The following is a 20,484-nucleotide window of genomic DNA, read 5'->3' on the forward strand; positions in this document are numbered from 1 at the left end:
TTCCTTAAACATTGTCCTGTCTAAAGAAAATGTTTCTCCTGTAGGCGGTTCGTTTTTTCTCCGGCTTGTTTTTATATCATGTCCTCTGTGACCTCTGTGATCGACTCAGGTCCTGATGTTGGTGTGGATGTCGTCGACGTCACCAAACAGACCGACAGCAAGATGAAGCTCAAAGAGTTTGTCGATTATTACTACAGCACAAACAGAAAGAAAGTGTTAAACGTCATCAACCTGGAGTTCTCCGACACAAGGTGCACACTGTGTATATATCTCTGTCTGAAGAGAAGTTTCTAAAATGACATTTGCTTTATAAAGATGGCAGTCTGGAAAACTCAGGGCACTGATTTCTCTGTCTGTTTGTCTGGGACAGGATGAACAGTATAGTGGAGAGCCCACAGATTGTGCGGCGGTTGTCTTGGGTAGAAAACTACTGGCCTGATGATGCTCTGCTCGGGAAGCCAAAAGTCACCAAATACTGTCTCATCTGTGTGAAAGACAGCTACACAGACTTCCACATCGAATGCGGTGGTGCCTCCGTCTGGTACCACATCCTAAAGGTATGTCACGCTTCTGGTTAGACCAGTGTGTTGGGCCTTGTGTTAAAAATATGTATCAGACTGTCAGTGTCATCTGCCTCTAATATGATGAGAAAACTGTTTATACTGCACTGATTTTCTTGTAGGAGGCCTTCAAGAGGAAATGTGGAATACATTACATCTCTCCCATGATGATGATGCCAGAAAATCTGATTGCGTTTGTGTTTTGCAGGGAGAGAAGATCTTCTTCCTCATCAAGCCCACGTCTGCCAACCTGTCTCTGTACGAGCGCTGGAGGTCGTCGTCCAATCACAGCGAGATGTTCTTCGCTGACCAAGTGGACAAGTGTTACAAATGCACTCTGAAGCAAGGCCAGAGTCTGTTCATCCCGTCAGGTCAGAACCTCAGTCAGGTCATAAGTACAGCAGATTCTGTCTGTCTGTGTGTGTGTGTGTGTGTGTGTGTGTGTGTGAGCTGATATATAGATTTTGTTACGTGATTAATCTTGAGCGTTCCCTGGTTTCAGAGATTTGCTTCTTCTCTGTTTTTCATATTAAACGTGAATTAAACATCTTTGGGTTCTCTGCTAAATAATAAATTGGAAGTGTCACCATGGACTGGATTAATTAAACAAATTATTGATGGATGAAAAAAAAGTTTATTTTTCTTACTTTAAATCTACCAAGAGAAATCAGCTTTTAATTTTTGTGGTTTGATTGTGCATTTTTCTTTTTTCTAATGATAATTAACAAAATGTAAATGAATTTGTATTAATGAAACTGAGGTGGGAGATATGGATAAAACCCATACAATATATTTTCCTAAAGATCAGCTGAGACATGGAAAAAATAACCAGTAACAGGAATCTCTGTTTTTCAAATCGAAGTAATTCATTACATTGATGCAAAATCATACAAAAATAGTAGATTGCCATAAATATATGCTGCTCATTGATTTACATTCATGCCCACGTGGCCTAATACACACAGAGATTTAAAGATTATAATTTTAAATAATGGTTATCTGTAAATGTTAAAAAAAAAACATCAATGGAAAATAATAGTATGAAATAATTGCAACTACAATTGCAGCAAGTAATAATATATTTTTCCTTGTTATCCTTCATTGTAAATTTGGAATGAATGAATGAATCTGTAGTTATATCTCCTCAGGTTGGATCAATGCAATACTGACTCCGGTTGACTGCCTGGCGTTCTCTGGACACTTCGTCCACAACCTGAGTGTGGAGATGCAGATGAGGTTTGGACAACTATCTCACTACACACACATTCATCCTTGCTGCTGCTGCTGCGTTGTCACTGTGTGTCGTAATTGGCTGTTTTTGTCATGTCCTGGTTTGGGGGGATTTAGTGCGACTCAAAGGACTTGGCTGATCTTACTCAGTAGTTTCCACTGGGTTCACATTTGGGACTTGTCTTTAGCTCCATATTCCACCAATCTGTTTATGAATTCTCCACATTTGGAAATACCTTATGAATTGCATAGTTTGTTAAAGTTGTTGGTAATACATGACAATGTTTAGCTGAGAGGTCTTGGTTTATTCTCCTCAGAGCGTATGAAATCGAGAAGCGGCTCAAGGTCAAAACTCTCACCCCCTTCCCCAACTTCGAGACGGCGTGCTGGTATGTGGGACGGCATCTCCTCGAGCGATTCAAAGGTGAACTCTTAAATTAGTTTCATGTATTTATAGATTAAACTTTTGCTCTTAATATGTGGTATTTTAATGTAAACTTACATCGTCATTTAACTCACCATTTCTCCAGAAGAATGCATGAAAGCAGAGAAAACACAAACACTGTCAGAAATGTCTTTTTCCAAGCCGCACCAGCGTACGGCTGCGTGTCTGCTGCACAGATGAGGAGCTGGATGCTCTAATATTATTTCAGTCATTAAATCGCTGAGTTCACAGATGATTAGCTTCAAAAGATTTGGCCCGGCTAGAATCATTTGCTCCATTACAAGCCTGTGTTTAAACTCCCCTCAGCTGGCTTGGGCCAATTGTTTATGTTTCCACCATTTTCTATGTGTGTGTGTGTGTGTGTGTGTGTGTGTGTGTGTGTGTGTGTGTGTGTGTGTGTGTGTTAAAGCTAGGTTGCTATTGTTGCACACTACTTCTAACCCACAAGGTCTTCCCATTAATATACCATTATTCTTTTTAACTTCAAGGTCAGGAAAGAGACTCACTTCACTGCTGCTGCTATTTTGTCTTGATCTTATTAATAATTTCCTGTTTTGGTTGTAAATCCACTTCATTTCAAAGGGCTACTTATATATTTGTTTTCCGCCATTAAAGTCAAATTGAAGAGGAAATCCACATTAAAACTGAGTTTGCATAATTTCACATAAATCAAGTCTGTAGTTGAAGCAGTTCAATCTGGACTGGTGAGTCCAACCTGACAAAAGTTACAACTAATAGCTGAGTAAAGTCAGTCTTCTAGAGATGTAGTGTGGAGGTGTAATATCCAGAATGCATCTGTGTGTGCGGCCGATATTAGTGTGTTGTAGATTTATCAGGAATCTGCAAACATGTCGGTTTCCAAATAAGAATGATCCGTGCAGAAAGATGACAGCCATTAAACGTCCAACAGAGAACTGACAGTATGTTGAGATAGAAATTCATTTTGGCTCGTATTGTTGTTGTAATCAGGTTTTTTTAAACCGTCAGATATTGATATCCGATTCAGAAATCCAGGATCCCTCAGGTTAGAGCAACGGTTCTCAAACTATTTCACATCAAGGACCCGTACGCTGGCGCTAATTACACCGCAGGCCCCCATTTGATAAGAGTTTACTTTTAAGATGTTTAATTACAGTGAAAGTGTTTGAAACCCATGACCAAAATAGTCATACAGTCTGTCATTGTGTTACTTATGGGTGGAATTATAGTGAAAATACATTTTTGCCCCCCTCCCAAAATAATAATAATTTAAAAAAAAAGGAACCACTAGGTTATAGTATTCAAGCTTTGTAAGCACATGTTTTTATTTTGTTTTTATTGTTGTTGATTTGTTTTCTATTACTATTATTCTTTGCTGCATGCGTGCTGTGCAGCAGTTGACACTGGGTTACTTTTATTGCAATTACAACAAATGTCATTAGGAATTTTCCTTGATGAGCTTGAATAACATTCAACACAATAGACTAATAAGAACACATTTGTTCACACAAGAACATAGTAAAATACACAAAATACCCTAAATATAAAAGACAAGCTAAACTCGGTGTATCTTAAGATAAAAGAAGTTTGCAAATCAGACGTCGAGCAGGAACAAAGCCACAAATAAATACAGACAAACCATAAAGTAAAAAATGTACGTTAAATATACAGGAAGATACTACAAGGCCAAAAAATTCAACTATGGTGCAAGGAGGACTCTGCACAGACAGACTTTCATCAGGGCAAATAAATAATGTTGATAAAATGATAAAAATGTTAATATGCTCATCTGAATTTTTATTTGGTGCTAACTTTGTCTTTTTTTTCTGTAAAAATGTATTTAATCTGCAGTATATTTTCATATACTGTTAATCTCTTTAAAAGGCATCTCAAAAGATGTCTGAAACCAAGTCTGTGTCCCTGCAAGTGTTCATGGGAAATGCAGTTCATTTTGCAGAAACCCAACAGATACAACATGTCACAAAAGATTGAGGTGAAATGAGCTCAGAGAGCGATCAGGCAGCCCTTCATTCTTCAACAGTAGAAACATATTACAGTAGACTGTTGACAGGAGCCATACATCACACTGAGCATGACCAGTGCCACATTATCAGTATGTGGAAAGGTCGAATATAGATCTAAAATGTCCGCACTGGTTTGCCTCATAAAGATATTGTAAGTTTGACCAAAAAAAAAAAAAAACAATTGACACCAATGGGAAAATAAAAGAAGTAAAACACATTTGCATAGTATTGCATGTAGAGTCTTTATAGGTTAGAACATAGCTGTAGACAATATGACATTAGTAGAGCTCTTTGTTTATCGCCATGGAGGCGACAGACCAGGGGCGCACAGTGAAGCAGGATAATGTCGATGTGTTCCTCGTCACTTGGCTGTTTTGGGACTCAGCTCTCTTAAATTTAGGTAACAGGACAGTTTGTCTAAACACACAGTCACACTGTTGACAGAGTCCTTCAGAGTCCTGTGCAATAACTACACAGGGTGTCTGTAACAAGAAGAAGTATCGGCTCATCTGTTGTGTTGGCGAGAGCTATGGCAGTTTCATCCTGCGAATCTCAGCTGTACTGGACATGTGCACTTTTTTTTTTAAGTTAATGCCTTTGACTTGTCACAGTTTAAAGGTCACAGCTGATTTAATGATAACATTTGCATTTCTTCTTCTGTAGGTTTACATAAAGCAAATAAGCAACCAGCTCCATATCTGATCCATGGTGCCAAAATCATCAATGGAGCCTTCAGAGCATGGACTAAAAAACAGGTACGGACGTGTGAGGATTTACTGGATGTATCTACTGTATGTCAGTTGGAGTAGTAGTGCCAGTTGTCCTTGTCTAGTGTCATAAAAGTGATGACAGTTATCTGTTTTCCTCCTGACAGGCCCTCCTGGAACATGAAGATGAGCTTCCAGAGAACATGAAACCATCTCAGCTCATTAAAGATCTTGCCAAAGAGATCAGACTGTCAGAGGTATTTTGAATTTATTTAAGTTTAAACATAATATGATCAATCATCCGCTCTCTGAAAGTTCCACCAGGTAGTTTTACACACAGTGGTGTGAAATCTGATATGAAATTCCTAATCCACAGGATTATTCGTAATGATGGGTTGATCTTCCCTGAATTGGGATGTTCATGTTCATGTTCATTTTCAGAGGACGAACGTTTCCTTTTTTTAATCTCAGGCTCACAGGTTTCCTGTCCCGTGTTTTAACCTGGTTTGCTCAGGTGAAAAAGTAGCAGAACCTTAACTTCATGTAAAAATATGCAATAAGTAATAAAAAGCATTCCGAATGAAAGCCACACAGAAAAATCATTTTGCAATGATGGGTATACAAAAACACATACAACCCCCCCCCCCCCCATCCACAAATATAAAGACAGCAAATAAACAAGTACAATATATTTTACAATATAAAAAATAGATAAACAATTTTTTTTAAAAAGGGGAAAAAAATAGGGAATTTAATTTAAGAGGGACAGTTCTAGTTCTCAGGGTCCATCAGACCTCCACCAAGGCCAACCAATATGAACATGAAAACTGCCACATCTCCCGATGTTGAGGAAAGTGATCAAAAAAATCCCTTTAACGGGCTCTTCCCTGGCCCCTCCCTCCCTCCAAATCACTTCAATACAAACAACAGACACAGGTGAAGACATAACCTCCCTGGCAAAGGTAAAGATTGTGCCATCAGCAGGTTAACTTGTTGCAAAAGAGAGAAAAATGACTAAATTCTTGTATTTTATATATTAGTTCAGACAAGTTTAGGCGCAAAACACAAACAGTGAGAGTGACAACATGAGCATATGTTAAGGTCAGCCAGGTTAGCCTCGTATTTATTTCTATAACAGTATTCCTGTTACTCCAAAAACAAACAGGACTTAACTGGCGTTTGAGAAAACATCATCTTAACGCTCAAGTCCAAAGCAGAAAAACAGTTGTCACTTTGAGGTTCTATGGAGAAAAAATGTTTCTAGTAGATGTGACACACCTCACCTCCGCAGCCGTGTATATATATATATATATATATATATATATATATATCCAATGCAGCCTCCGAAGGATGTGACCCCTGAATTGGGACACAGCTCTTGTGTTATAGACAGATATTGTAGATCTTCCAGTGTGAGAAGCTGCAACTAATGATCTTCATACTTGATTTATCTGTCTTTTGTTTTTTTGTTGAACATTTAACCTGCAAAACCTCATGAAGGAACAAGAACTGAAATGATGACTTCAATCTGTTTTAAAATATCACGGCAAACAGCGAAACAACAAGCAATACTTACTGAATTACGTAATTATGTCAAATTGTCATTGATTTTTTTTCAGTTCATGTTCAGTTTAGTTTTACTCGTCATGGTGACATGTAATTGCTGATTACAAAGATAAAGCTCGCTTCACATTTGCCTGCCTTCACGTCTAGAACGCCACAAAAGCCATTAAGAGCGAGCCGAGCATTAAGGTGCCGGTGGAAGAGCCGCCCTCCACCCACTCCGAGCCCGAAGAGCCCGTTTCCCCGGCCCACGTCCCCTCACCCAGCAGAGAGAAAGGCAGGAAGAAAGCCTCCAAACCTCCAAAGCCTCCCAAACCCCCAAAGATGCCCAAGGCCCCCAAGCCTCCGAAGGTGCCGAAGGTCAAGGAAGGAGGAAAGAAGAAAGCCAAGAAGGCAAAAGAGTCATCGCCGCCTCCTAAACCCTCCAGCTTCGCTGCTCTCGAGTCCCATGCAAAGGACATCTTGAGTAAAATGGACCAGCCAAAAAAGATGAAGGTGAGCAGATGGTGAAGTTGGCGTGAAGTGAATATTGTTGTTATGTTGTGGAATGATCATTTGTAGCTGTAGCCATTTTGTTTCCCTCCCAGCAGAAAGCTCGTGAAATTTAACTGTATATGCAGAAAGGCAAAAGCAAACTGCGACTCTTAATGTTGCAGATGAAATTTTTCTGTTTTTAATTGTGTCTCTCTTCGCATATTTCCATTTTGCAGGCTGTGAAGAACGTCCTGAGCATGTCAGAGAAAGAACTATCAAAGCAGAACAACGTGGAGAAGTTTGAAATCAGAGAGCAGAATAAAAACAAGACTGAAGCAAAATGGAAGTATAAGGTAAGATCGTTTCAGCTGACAAGTTATTATTTAAAACTAATGGTTGCTCATCACGGGCCAAAGTAAACAGTATCACAATCTGTTACAGGCTGAAACAAACTGAAGGTTGCTTTTAAAAGAAGTCTCGACACGTTCGAAGGTTACAAGCCGAGCAACCGAACAGACAAATATGCAGAGTCGTCCAGAAGTGGTTTGCACACTTCACTTCAAAGCAATCAGCTAAAATAATGATGTGGCCTAAGTTGCACATTTTAGGTCTGCAGCTCATCAGAGCTGCTCCAGAAACATCAGGCGGCCCAGAGTTTACCTAATGAAATTATGCTATTTCCATATCCACCACGTGCAGTATTTACATATGCCCTCATCCTTTCAAAACGTCTTTTCTTCTGTTATTGCTGAACAACACGGGAAGGCTTTTACAGAGCAAGAGTGTCATTCAGTTGAACGGAAGACATTAAAGGGTTTTTAGTTTCATGGAAAATTCAATGTCAAACTCACAGTGAATGTTTGCAGTCTCTCCATCCAGCTGCTCCATCACATCAGGCCAAACATTTGCAGATGGAGCAGAGACCCTGTTAGCTGTTAACCAAGGTCACCGTAGACCTCATCCTCACTCGTGATCACATGTAAAAGTTCACAGCTCCGCCGCGCAGAGCGTGCAGGGCAATTAGGTCCTTTACCCTGTGTTAGTGTCAATTGAAAAAAAAAAAAAAAAACCCAGAATGAATGAGTCAGTGTGAAATCTCAGTTTGAGGTTACACCGTGTTGTCACATGCCTTTAATTTAGGAGGCAGAATTGTTGAGGAGTGAATATTTGAAAATGTGTATTCTTGGATTTCACTTAATTACACCGTCTGCTCCGTGGTGATTTTCATGGCAGCCGTTTGCCTCAGTAGATTTAGTTTAGTTTACAGTGAGCCGCAAAATGTCTCCAGTGAATATCATCTATGGAGATTAACATCATGATGATTTCAGTCTTTTTAGCAGTAATGTTTTTATTGTCATCAAATTACTGCCTTCTAGTTTTTTACAGAACAGTCACTTCATTTAACACCACTTAGCGCTGAAATCCACACACAGTTCCCTCCATGTGCCCGGATTCGTTTTAATTATGAGTCGTTGGATAACATTTATTTTTTCTTATTGTTTAATTAGGGCTGTCAGAATTGTTCACGTAGGAAGGATTGATGATGTTTAAGAGATGAGACACTGGTTGATTGAGTTTATTTAAAGAGCATCAACATCAATCAAACAAGTGTGAAAGTGCTGGATTTTATCATTGTGAAAAAAAGTTTATAATATTTGAGATACAGAGAAAACAGGAAATAGATTTTTATATATATTCAGGGCTAAAATTGTATTTTAAAGAAGGAGAGAGAGACACCACCACAACGAGAGACACAGCTGTGAGAGGAAGCTGATACAAAGTTTGGTTATATACAAGTAAAACTGCAAAGATCAAAGGTTAAAGAGGTTTAAAAAACCTCTGATCCAATATCAGTTAAATGAATTGACCTGTTGTGACATTTTACTGAGAAATAAACTTGTCAAAAACACAAACAGCAAACATAAAACAGCACATTTTAAAGAACTAACTTTACTAGAAATTAAATGAGTAAAAAAACTCTGTAAGACAAAAAAATACAACAAAATGTGTTAATGCCAGATACATGAAAAATCAACCTATAAATCTTGCAAAAAACCTGAACTCTATAAACTTTGTAAATCTAACTGCAAATTAAGACAAGCCTGTGTTATATTACACTGACTTTGTATTATGATTTTATTTGTTTATTAATGAGTTCATTTGCCACTTGGCAACAGAAATGAGCTGGACACAGCAACATTAGTTTCATTTGAAGTCATGTGTGTGTGTGTCAAGCTCCTGCGTAAACAGTGTGTGTTTAGCTGCTAAATGTTCACCAGCGAGCTGCTGCTGCACTGGACGGTGGGTTTCTGCCAGTGGAAACAAAAGTTTGTGACATCGTAGTGTGTCGGCTGGAAAGACAAAACAATGAGCTCAAAGAAGCTGAAATGGAGATCTGAAGGGAATTGGAGAGTTGCATGATAATTCTCTCGGGTTCATCAACACATTCGCTCCTTTTTACATTACACTAGGGCTGCAGGATGAATCCAAATATAATCGAATAATCGCAACGTGGCCAAGTGCAATATCCAAATCACAGGACCTGCAATTTATTTTTGATAAAGGTCAAATGTGTCACATTGTTGTTCATTGTTAGCACCATAAGTGTTGTGTTGCTACAGAGACGCCCTGAGCCACAAATCATATTCTCCAGACGTAAAAGAACATGTTTGTCTGGTACAAGAACCAGCAAAAATCACACTATCATCATTTCTTCATTTTTTTCATTGAAAATGAAAATGCAAAAACAACCATTCCAACTGAAATCACAAATATCTGCCAAAATAATCGCAATATGATTTTTTTTTGCTTTTGGTGCAGCTCTACATTACACTCAATCATTGGAGACATTTGTAGTCTGAAGAAAAGTGGTTAGTGCAGCTGCTGAATGATGTTTTACACTTGGATCTTTGATTCTAGTCACATAAAAAGCCGACACTCATATTATCAGTGATGATCAGTGATGGCGTCTACCTTTAACATCACGGGGATTTCACTGACCTCGCTTCTTGTTTGACATTGATTCCTTCTTCTCTTTACAGAACAGTAAACCAGATTCCCTGCTAAAAATGGAGGAGGAGTGCAAATTTGACAGAACACCTCTGTCAAGCAATAAAGACAAATTCAGCTTTACTGTGTCTCACAAGAAAATGCTCGGGTATGTATGGAATGGCTGTGATTGCCATATAAACGTTTCATGAAAGGTCTTTGGAGAGAGGAGCATGTGAACCTTCTCATGTGGTGTATAACGGTGATTATAGAGCTATGTGGCTATCAGCGCTGTATCCATTAGAGCTAATTCAAGGACTTCTCACTGTGAGTGCCTGGCTGAACCTCCCATCACTCCCCTCATTGTCCTATGGTTTCCTCTTCAGCTCCAAGACGCTGAAACCTCAGACCAACTCAAGTGTTTTTGGTTCATTACAAAACCTAAAAGAAGACAAAACCAAGCCAGTGAGAGATGAGTACGAGTATGTCTCAGACGAGGGGGAGCTGAAAATTGACGAATTCCCCATTAGACGGAAAAAGAACACGGTGAAGAGAGATCTCTCCTGTGAGTATTTTGGATTTATTGCATTTCGTGTTTCAGTTTGTTTGAACCATCGGCTGGGGCTGGGTATCAGTTATTTAGCTTTAGGGCTGATTTTATTTGGGTAAAGTTGTTGTTGTAATAGTGATGCATTAAGCAGTTTGGCTTATTTTGCTACATAAAAAAGGATTAGAGGCAGCCGTGTTCCAGCTCTGTCGAGTGATCGATACCCAGCTCTACTGTTAACAATCACAGACTATTCAGACTAACAACCTGTGTGCGCACTGCTGCTGCTCAGTGATCACTTCATTTCTCTCCAGTTTTGTCAGACATCAGAGAATCCATCCAGCCAGCCAAAAAACCAAAGTTCCAACCCTTGGTGACCAAGGTACGTATTGATTTTTACAACATTTATCAAATGTAGCTCATATTTGACCGGGTTGTAATCTCATTATTCTACACTGTGCACATTAAAAAATCAAGTGTAACCTTGTTAACATCCATATGGTGTTTTTATATAATACAGACAGCCAGGGTTTCATATGTCACAGACCTGAGGAACCAATCCTGTCAACTGGTGGGGACGAGGGGGCGGGGCTAAATAAACCTGAAACTGTGTCAGTACAGAGAGAGAGAGAGAGTTAGCATTAGCACAACAGCTAACAGTGTGTCAGCCACTGCCAGTTACAAGCTAACAAACAACATAAACAAATAAAAAATGCTAACTGCGCTAACCGTTCTGATAAGTCTGCTAGTCTCTGGTTCTGGTCTCAACAGACTCCTCATCTGAGTCTGAGTCTGGGTCTGACTGAGGCTCAAACATGTGGCTGAGTCTCTCTGATGTTTCCTCCTCTAACCATCTTGATGCTCTCTGCTCTTTCACCTGTCCACCTGGAGCAAGCAGGTGGTGGGCGGGGCTCAAGGCCTGATCTAGTTTTGTCAATGAAGAAGTAAGAGGAGATTGATTTTTTCATGTTAAACAAAATATGAATCATAGCAGAGGATTCTCACAGAGTTTAAAACATGTCTGGAGAGGAACTTTAAGAGAGTTCAGTGGTTAATTGTCGATGGTTGACTCACACAAACAGCAACATCCTCATATGATCTCCAATACTACCGATCTTGTACCGAAGATACACTGAAAATTCACTTAAGCCAGAACATGCTGCAATGTTCCTTTAAAGCTCAGAAAAAAAAAATGCATTCTGGGTAAATCAGAGTTAGAAGCTCCTTAAGCTGTGGCCACCACACACTGATGAGGGAAATAGCTGTGGCGTGAACAGAGGAAGAGGAAGAAACAGACTAATACCAGATGCTCTTATGTTTACTAATGAGAGGTCACTGGAAACAATATCATAACCTTGATCTGCTGTTTCACTGGCTATTCTCACTCAGCTTCAACTCCACATCCAACCAAGCTGGAGTCGCATACTTAACTTCAGCCACATCCAAGGCTGTATGGCTAAAGCAGGCAACTGCCCCGGGGATCCACATTCTCTGGGGCCACAGAAGCCCCCAGATTTATTGTTTGTCTCTTGGTTTGTGGAAATTTTATTAAATGTAAATTACTGGAGGAATAAGGTCCAAAGCTCCAAGGCTCTAAGGCAGGTTTTGTCTGATTACCCGTTTTTGTCTACATGTGTCAAAATGTACATGGTACAGATATCTAAATACATTTGTGTTAAACTAAATAACCACAAAGGGGGCTGGTAGGAGCCCAGAGCTCATTTTTACAGTGTCCCCTAGTGGGTTAATCTGGCCAAGGTCACATAATAAACAGAGAAAAGGAAAAGTAAATAAGCAGGAAACAAAATATACGTAAATATACATCATATTCAAAGCAAGAAGCAACACTGTATTCCTCTGTTGCTGTGTGACTCATGTCTTTTTTCTACCTTGTCCACTTTCTCCAAAAGCAGAGTGTCGACTCCTCAGATGAAGAGACTCTGCACATAGACACAGAGGCCAAGCCTGAGGTCAAAAGTCGCAACTCTAAGGTCAAGAAAAAGGGCGGCAGCGCTGCAGGGATTCTGGACCTGCTGCAGGCGAGCAAGCAAGTGGGTGGGATTGACTACAGCGCCAACAGGTAGACCCCCCCCCCCCCCCCCCCCGTGACATCACTTCTTTCTGCATCCTCACTCCATTTCCATCACCACCAATGGGACACATCCAAACACACCATACATGCACAGCATTACTCTCTAAATGGATCCCACTGGACCAATTTTCCTCTCGGTGAATGAAATTCAGGTCTTAACGCTCCTTAATGGGCTGACGCACTGACAAACAAACGGCCCGCTCAGCGACCAAGTAACTGGATGAAAAAGCTGAATTTTATAACTTTGCTTTGAGCTGAAAAAAATCAACGAGCGACTGAAGCAACAATTTCTGCAGATTCTGTCAGCAGTTTGTGTTAAGTCAATGTTTGTTTCATTCCGTGTTAATCTATCAAACGCTGCGCGGCCCCAGGCTTTTCCCTTTTGCCTTTTGCTGTCCGCTGTTTTGTTCAGCTCTTGATGGTCTATTTCCACCACACTGAAAGCTACAAATGAGCAAAACATTGGCTGAAATATGTTAATTTCTCAAATTGTTTTGGTGCTTTGAAGCGGGAACTTTGTGAAAGTGGGGAATGAAGTGACCACAGTCCATTATGGCAGTTAAATAGTCACTTTGCTCAGTGTTGCAGCTAATTCTTTAATATTTGTGTGGAATTATTTTCCTCAGCTGCTTCTTAAAGTGATCACAGGTCTGTGGGGAATATTTCATTTTGACGGTTTTACTTTGCTCTTCCAGCTGCCAAATGATAATGATGCTTAACAGCACAACTGGTGACACCGACGTGGACTTCAAAGCCTTTTTCAATTAATTTTCTCAGTCGCTCTTCTCCTCTGCCGGCATGTTGACCGCTGTGTAATGGCTGCGTTGTTGTGTATTTCTTATTGACGTACTTACAGTCAGCCACCTGCATCTCCCAGCACACAGGAGGCCATTCAGGGCATGCTGTCCATGGCCAACCTGTCGTCTTCAGACAGCTTGCAGCAGCCGTGGAGCAACAGCCAGTCCAAGAACAATAGCCAGCTGAAGAGCAACTCGCACAGCACGCAGGTCGGCAAGAAGGGCGGCGGAGGAGCGGGCGGAGGCAGCAACAACAGCAAGCGGCCCACCAAGCGGCTCCCGAAGAAACCCAGGAAAAGCAGCAGTATTGAGAGCCTGGATTATGACGACGACCAGGATCACATGGACGCGTGTTTCAAGGACTCAGATTACGGTAAGCACCAAACGCCGACTCATTCTCCTCGTTCCTGTTTAATTTGAATTTTCGAGCACGCCAGATGACTGGACCTCACCGGATCAGGCCGCTGTCACCGGGTTATTTTTTGAGCAAATGAATGAGAAAATAATTATCTGCCTTGATTCTCACTGCTGCTAACAGTTGCTGTTAAAAACAGATTGACCCCGATGGATCAACATGTGGGTCTTTAATTCTAAATTTGGCCTGCAACTTTTCATTAGGACTGGATGATAGGGTTGATGTTTATTTTTCATGCGTTCTTTCCAAATCCACCCTTTTGTGTTGCTCCAATTTGTGATCTTTTCCCTCTGAAACATTTTCTTTGTGAATCCCATCCAAACACAGCTGTTTGGACCCTCCCAGCTTGTTAATAAGCCATTAACACGAGTTCCGAATTGTTGTTTTACATCCTTTTTGAACTTCTAATTAGGGTCTAATTAGTTGTTCGTAGCACGAACATTCTCGCTCTGAAATCCTCAGGGCAGCGTGAAGCTTTTCTCACACGCTGGCTCTCGTTTCTTCTTTTGTAAACAGGCCATTTTTTATCTTGATCATCCAATTATCAGATATTAAAATGTCTAGATTGTAATGGTTGTGCTGTAAGCAGGGAGAGAGAGAACAGGGCATTCAACAGCTGTCTCACAGCTGTCCTGTGTGCTGTCACTGGAAACTTCCACCATTTTAGATCAAGAGTCACATTCAATGCTTTATGCTGTATATGTAACAATAATTGGCAAGTCCTGTTTCATTCCTCTCTTTGAAAACCATACATGCATGATGTGTTAGTAATCTGTCACATCTTTTTTAGTTTACCCCTCGTTGGAGTCCGAAGAGGATAATCCTGTCTTCAAATCTAGATCAAAAAAACGGAAAAGCAGCGATGACACTCCATACAGCCCGACAGGTAAATACAGGCATCACTAAAGAACATTGTACACACTATGAATTAAATGTGTTGTAAACATTGATATGAATCTCTTCACAGCCCGCGTAGGACCCTCAGTTCCTCGACAAGAGCGGCCGGCAAGAGACGGAGCCCGAGTAGCCTCCATAGAAACGGGACTGGCCGCAGCTGCAGCAAAGCTTTCTCATCAGGTATGTCTTAGCAATATTCTCACATAATACTCGTCACAATTCCTGAAAGTATTACTCAACAATCAATATGTGTCAATAGGAGGAGCAACAGAAAACCAAGAAGAAGAAGAAAAGCACCAAAAAGAAGGCAATAGTAATTGAAGAGCCCCCAAAAATCTCTCAGGACAGTAGCTCGCCGGAGCACAATCTTGACTCCCAAGATGGCAGCCTGACAGACCACGAGTTCAACACTGGAGCAGTCAAGTCACCGGGAGGGCCGCAGCCTATGGCGCCCGGGGTCTTCCTCAGCCAGAGGCGACCATCCATGTCTTCTCCCAACAACAGCACCAACTCCACTAGCACCAACAGCAGCGGCATGGCAAAGGGGGATCGCGCGGGGTCAGCGGACGCCAAAGGTGAGCCGCGACGAAAGCAGAGTGAGGCTGATCAGACGAAAAGTAGTATGACAGCATTACAGCGTCACATTTTAAAGTGTGATTTTGTGTGTTTTGTGCAGATGGCAAAGTCAGTCAGGCGACTTTAGGCAGATGAGATTCCCTTTATCTGCAGCTGTTAAGTGATACTGAGATAAAAGTAAAGATAGTGAACAAGGTAAATATGAAACCTGCTTAACATCAGCATTTTATGTCATTTTCAGTATGTTAGCATGTTGATGTTTATTTAGCTTAAAGCACTGCTGTATTTACGCACAGCATCACAGAGCTACTAGCATTGCTGTTGACCTCTTGGTCAGGATTCAAGCCCTGAAGGGTCAAAGGCCAACTGTGTTTCTGCTGGTAAATTATTATTTTTTGCTAAAGATGGTGGAGCTGTAATTAAGGTAATTTGGAAAGGACACACCCCTCACACCATAACTCCGATTGACTTGAAATTTCACACGAGTCAAGCTCACTGTGTTCTATGAAGAAGCCTCTTTTCCACCACTTTGAAATTTTGAAAAACACATTGTTGACATCTGCCAAACAGAAGTTCTAATTGCTACAAAATTGTCTTTAGATCATCATTGGACCAAGTTTAAAAAAATGTTGTATAAAGTTTATTGATATCTTCTTTTGTTCTCAAGATATTGACCAACAATGTGCACAAGGGGAGGAACTTAGAAGGAAAATGTCCATAACTCATTAGCAATTTGTCCAGTCATCATAAATGCAGGTGCATATCTTCAGCGTGTGTGAAGCATTTTGAACCCAACCCACAAGTACCAAAAAAGTGTACTTCTAAACCCAGTGGGCAGAATTTCATCAGTTCAGGTGTTCACGCTCTGGGTCCAAGTATTAACTGAAGTCTGATGTGCCATATTGATTGGTGCTAGTGGGCGTGGCCTATCATATATTAGCTCTTAACTCAAGATACTTTTGAGCAATGCTGATGAAACTCACCGGATGTTCTCCGATGACGGAGGGACAAATGGCTGAACGTTGAGGGCGCAGTTATTGAGACGCTGCAGGCTTTGTGATGATGAAACTAGTGTGTGATTGGTCTCACTCCTGCTTTAAACAGAATTAAACTGAAGTGAAGTGTGAATTTTGATTCTGACACCTGCTCGTTGCTGCTCGCCGTTTTAAACTTGGCCAACTGAGCTGCTTCTCTCTTGAACTCCAAAGGGCTTGAGCCTGGAATCACCGCTTGCAATGCTAATTTAATCTTAAATCGCTTCTTTAAAAGTATTCTGATGGCATGACTATTTGTTCATTAACAGATTTCAAAACCTAAGCTACATGTAAGGTTTTAAAGCAAAAAAAAAGACAATTTGGAAACTTCCAATTCATTCATTTTAAAGGTCCCATACAGTCTAAAGGTAGATGTCCATGTGTAGTTTTATTATAAAGCAGGTCTAGGTTCTATATTAATACTGTGAAAGTATCAAAGCCTCAGTCCACAGAGAAATGCACACAGCCTGTATTCAGAAACTGAGCCTTAAAAACCAGCCGTCAGGACTTCTGTGACTTTGTGATGTCACAGCAAAGCAGTCAACGCTCTCAGCCGTGCTCCGCCCACCTGGACCCACCATCCAATCTTGCAGGATTTGGTTTCTCTGAGTGTTTACCTGAAATCTGCTATATTTTTTATTGGGTCACTGAGAAAACAGTCAGCCAATCAGACGAGACTCTCAGAGCCTCCTCTCTTCTGATTGGCTCACAGAAATGTTGTTACTAAAGCTCCAGAGAGAAGCCTGAGAAAGGAGTTCTTAAAACCACAAATGTATCTCCTTATGGATCAAAACTTCAAATAAAACACAGGAGAAGAGGAAAATATGGAGCTTTAATTTGTTGCTGGTTTAACCGAGAGTTGTTTAGTTAGTGCGAGGCAGATTTGTGTCAGATAAAAGTTTTCCGTGATGAAGTTGTAAACAATTATAAGTATTTTCTTGGGTTTAATAGAGGAGTTTTTTCCCTGTAGTTTCCTTGTATTTTTCTCCAATTTATTTTAATTGAACAACCACATTAATCTACATTATGTGTGGTCATTCATTATTACAGGCAGAAATGAAGTAATTTCTCTACCTGTGCTCTTTAAAGGAATATTAAGTCATCTGTGAAAATTGTGTACCTCTAGTGGCAACAGAGAGGAAGTACAACATAAATTACTATTATTATGTTTTAACTTAGAGGTAGAGTTTTGACCACTAGTGGTGCTATGGAACAATGCTGCAATTGCTCCTGCTAATGATAATAATAATAATAATAATGATAAGACTCTCAGCTAGCAAACATGGATGTAAACAAAGCATGTTTCAGTCAAATTATTTTGTGCAAAAGTTATATGTCTTTACTGCACACTCTAGCTGTATACATCCTGTCTTATCTCCTGTTTCTTCTCTTCACAGCTAAGCGGCTAAAGAAAGGCATGGCAACAGCCAAACAAAGACTTGGAAAGATTTTAAAGATCCATCGAAATGGAAAGCTCCTCCTGTAGTATGCAGCGGACTGTTGTAGGACTGGGAATTCATGAGCTGGGTCGTATCCCAACCTCACCCCCCGTTCACTGATTAAAGCCAACAATGGAGAAAAAAAAACTGAAACGAGACGGGGGGAAGAAGAAAATCATGCATTTTTTCAATTTCTAAGAAGAACATCACTCAAATAGGTTTTTGCCTCTACTTATACTTTATAACTTTCAGATATTAAAGTGTACAGAACCTACTATAAATATTTTTTAAGAGAACATGTCTCATTTTACTACAGCTGTCAGTTTATCAGGGGTTGCTAAAACATGAAGTAGAAGTACATTGCAGTCATTCCAAGATTTTTGAAAGTATCCCTTGCATGTATTCAGTTGCATGTGCGCTTAGGTCAGGGTTTGGGGATTTTACACATTAATTCCTACTATATGGATGCAGCTTATCATTGCAACACTGAAGATCGGCGAGCTGAAATGGAAAAATCACGTCCTTCCTGCCTCCCCAGCCAAGATTCAGCGGAGCGTGGTTTTGATTGGAGTCAACTTGAGCATTTATCCCTTTATGTTAACACTTAGATTTGCAGAGCACTATTCACGCTGATATTTATTTATTCGTGTCGAGTCATAGGAAGGAAATGAACAACTGTAAAGCACAAAGTGAACCATGAATGACGCCGTGTATCAAACAGCAGCAGTGTCCGAATGTTTCTTGCAGTTAAACAAAGGATAACAATAAGACTAAGTGGCTTAGTGGAGGCCCGCTGAACAGGATTCAGTGCGTTCGGACATGACAAGCATAGGATTTCTTACACTACGTGGGACCTGTAGCTAATGATAAGCCTCATCCATGTCAGGTCTGCAGTTGCATGGGGATACTTTCTCTCTTCTTTTGCTTTCGCAGGCAGCACCGACAACTTAGGCTCATCTCTGCATTTTTACGGCTTCACACAGTACAGTATATAGAATGTAGCTTGTACATAGCCTTTTAAATTACTACTTTTTGTATCTTTTCTCCTTAAGGCTTAATTCTACATTTTTACCGGTTTTGCTAATTATGAATAAATGAATAAAAATATATATATATGGATATACAATATAGTCCTAATATTTGAACTTTTTATTTTATTTTTTTTGTTGTTTTTTTTTAATAGCAGAGATTCATTTTTAACTTTTTTTTTCCCCTTTAGATTTAAAGGTGTTGCCTGGAAAACAACTGAAGAAATAATACATTTATTGTCATATGGCCTTACATACACAAAGCTAATTGTATTGTGATTCTGTTTGAACAAGAGACGAAGCTTTGAGGAAAAATTATATAAAAGGAAAAAAAAAAACCACTTAAAGTTTCTATGACCAGCCTCTTGTTTGAGTTCTAGTATCCTGAAGGGTTTCGGAATTATTTTACTAGCACCTTGTGAAGTGTTTATGTGTCAGTGATGTAATTTATTAATGTTTGTAGCTTTTTTATACTTGTACAATTCTTAAGAGTTTTTGTTTTGAATATTTCATCAACTTGTGAAATCTCCCTTAGCAGAAAATCTTTTTTTTTTCTTTTTCTTTTCTTGCTTTTTTTTTTTTGTTGTTTTTTTGTTGTTTTGGATGTGTGCGTGTATGTGTGTGTTTGGGAGGCATCACAAACATTTTACACACTAGATTCTATGTTACCGAGCAGTTTCTTTTTTTTTTTTTTATCTCCATCCTGTCTTCACTCAGTGTCAGTGTTATCATGATGTCATGGTAAACATTTCCAATGTGACATGTTATTATTGTTAATATTATAGTTCTAAGCAGATGCGTCCATGCCTCCCTCACGCCGTATCATTTTGGTTGGGACATTTTGAACATGGTTTAATGTGCTATTCTCTATAGCAGCAGTGTTTTAGTCACAGATGTAATCCATGCGTCCACTTCTCAGTAATGAGATGCGCTCTGATCAAACTCTGCCAGTGGGACATATTTTCAGGTTTTTATTTGTACAATATGTGTGTTGCTTTGTTGTGGTTTATTTTTGTATGTCCAACCTATTAAATGCATCCACTGTGCCAGGACAGTGAATGATACCTGTTGTAGCTGTCTTCCCTTACTGTTATTTACAGTACTAGTAAGTATTTACAATCCTTTTTGACCTGAATCTATATTTTTCTGTATTTAGACAATTCTGTTTGAGATCATGGCTCACTTTTTTAAGACACAGAGAAATGGCAAATTCAGAGGAGCAAACATATTGTTGTTGAATGATATGATTGTCCGCCTTGTTTACTTTTGCAATACAGTTACTGTGGAAAACCTACTTTGTAATGTGTTCCTCTCCCACCTGCGATGTGACGGCTTCTGTGGTGACGACTAAAACAGTTTTTCCTGCTTCACATTGTCATACTTTAAAGTCGCGTCATATCCAGCACCACACTGATCACAAACTGACCTTTAACATGGGAATCAGCCCCGAGCTTCATCTTCTGGACTCAAGTCTGGGATCTCGTCTTCCAGAGCTTTAGCAGCTCCTTCAGCCAAGTCATTAATTAAAACCAAGCCAAAGTCAACACCATTAAAACTGTATTAACACAAAAGTGCTCTCAAGTAGTCAGAGCTTTTTTATCCAAGGATGCCCTTTCACTGTCCTGAGCAGCTCTTTCAAAGTTCAAATATAATGTACACAGAAATTCATACGGGATCTGCTTAGTTCAA

At 39.9% G+C, this 20,484-nt stretch overlaps 1 protein-coding gene across 3 annotated transcripts in view; it reads left to right on the plus strand.

Annotated features, from left to right (window-relative positions):
• Nucleotides 1-20,160, plus strand: part of phf2 (PHD finger protein 2) — a 36,849-nt gene extending 16,689 nt beyond the window's left edge. Inside the window, exons 5-22 of one of the 3 annotated variants that reach the window (XM_056396441.1) lie at nt 110-251; nt 371-557; nt 769-931; nt 1,709-1,796; nt 2,108-2,214; nt 4,902-4,993; nt 5,113-5,202; nt 6,659-7,003; nt 7,219-7,335; nt 10,024-10,139; nt 10,357-10,535; nt 10,832-10,899; nt 12,428-12,597; nt 13,487-13,779; nt 14,612-14,707; nt 14,789-14,898; nt 14,978-15,293; nt 17,726-20,160. In XM_056396441.1, the coding sequence (XP_056252416.1) occupies nt 110-251; nt 371-557; nt 769-931; nt 1,709-1,796; nt 2,108-2,214; nt 4,902-4,993; nt 5,113-5,202; nt 6,659-7,003; nt 7,219-7,335; nt 10,024-10,139; nt 10,357-10,535; nt 10,832-10,899; nt 12,428-12,597; nt 13,487-13,779; nt 14,612-14,707; nt 14,789-14,898; nt 14,978-15,293; nt 17,726-17,814 (2,768 nt within the window). In that variant the 3' untranslated portion in view covers nt 17,815-20,160. Of the gene's footprint in view, nt 1-109; nt 252-370; nt 558-768; nt 932-1,708; nt 1,797-2,107; nt 2,215-4,901; nt 4,994-5,112; nt 5,203-6,658; nt 7,004-7,218; nt 7,336-10,023; nt 10,140-10,356; nt 10,536-10,831; nt 10,900-12,427; nt 12,598-13,465; nt 13,780-14,611; nt 14,708-14,788; nt 14,899-14,977; nt 15,294-17,725 lie in introns of all 3 variants that reach the window. The other 2 variants (XM_056396423.1, XM_056396432.1) reach the window with 2 other exon arrangements.
• Nucleotides 20,161-20,484: the final 324 nt, after the last annotated feature.

Source organism: Seriola aureovittata, chromosome 2, assembly GCF_021018895.1.
Source record: "Seriola aureovittata isolate HTS-2021-v1 ecotype China chromosome 2, ASM2101889v1, whole genome shotgun sequence".
NCBI lineage: Eukaryota > Metazoa > Chordata > Actinopteri > Carangiformes > Carangidae > Seriola > Seriola aureovittata.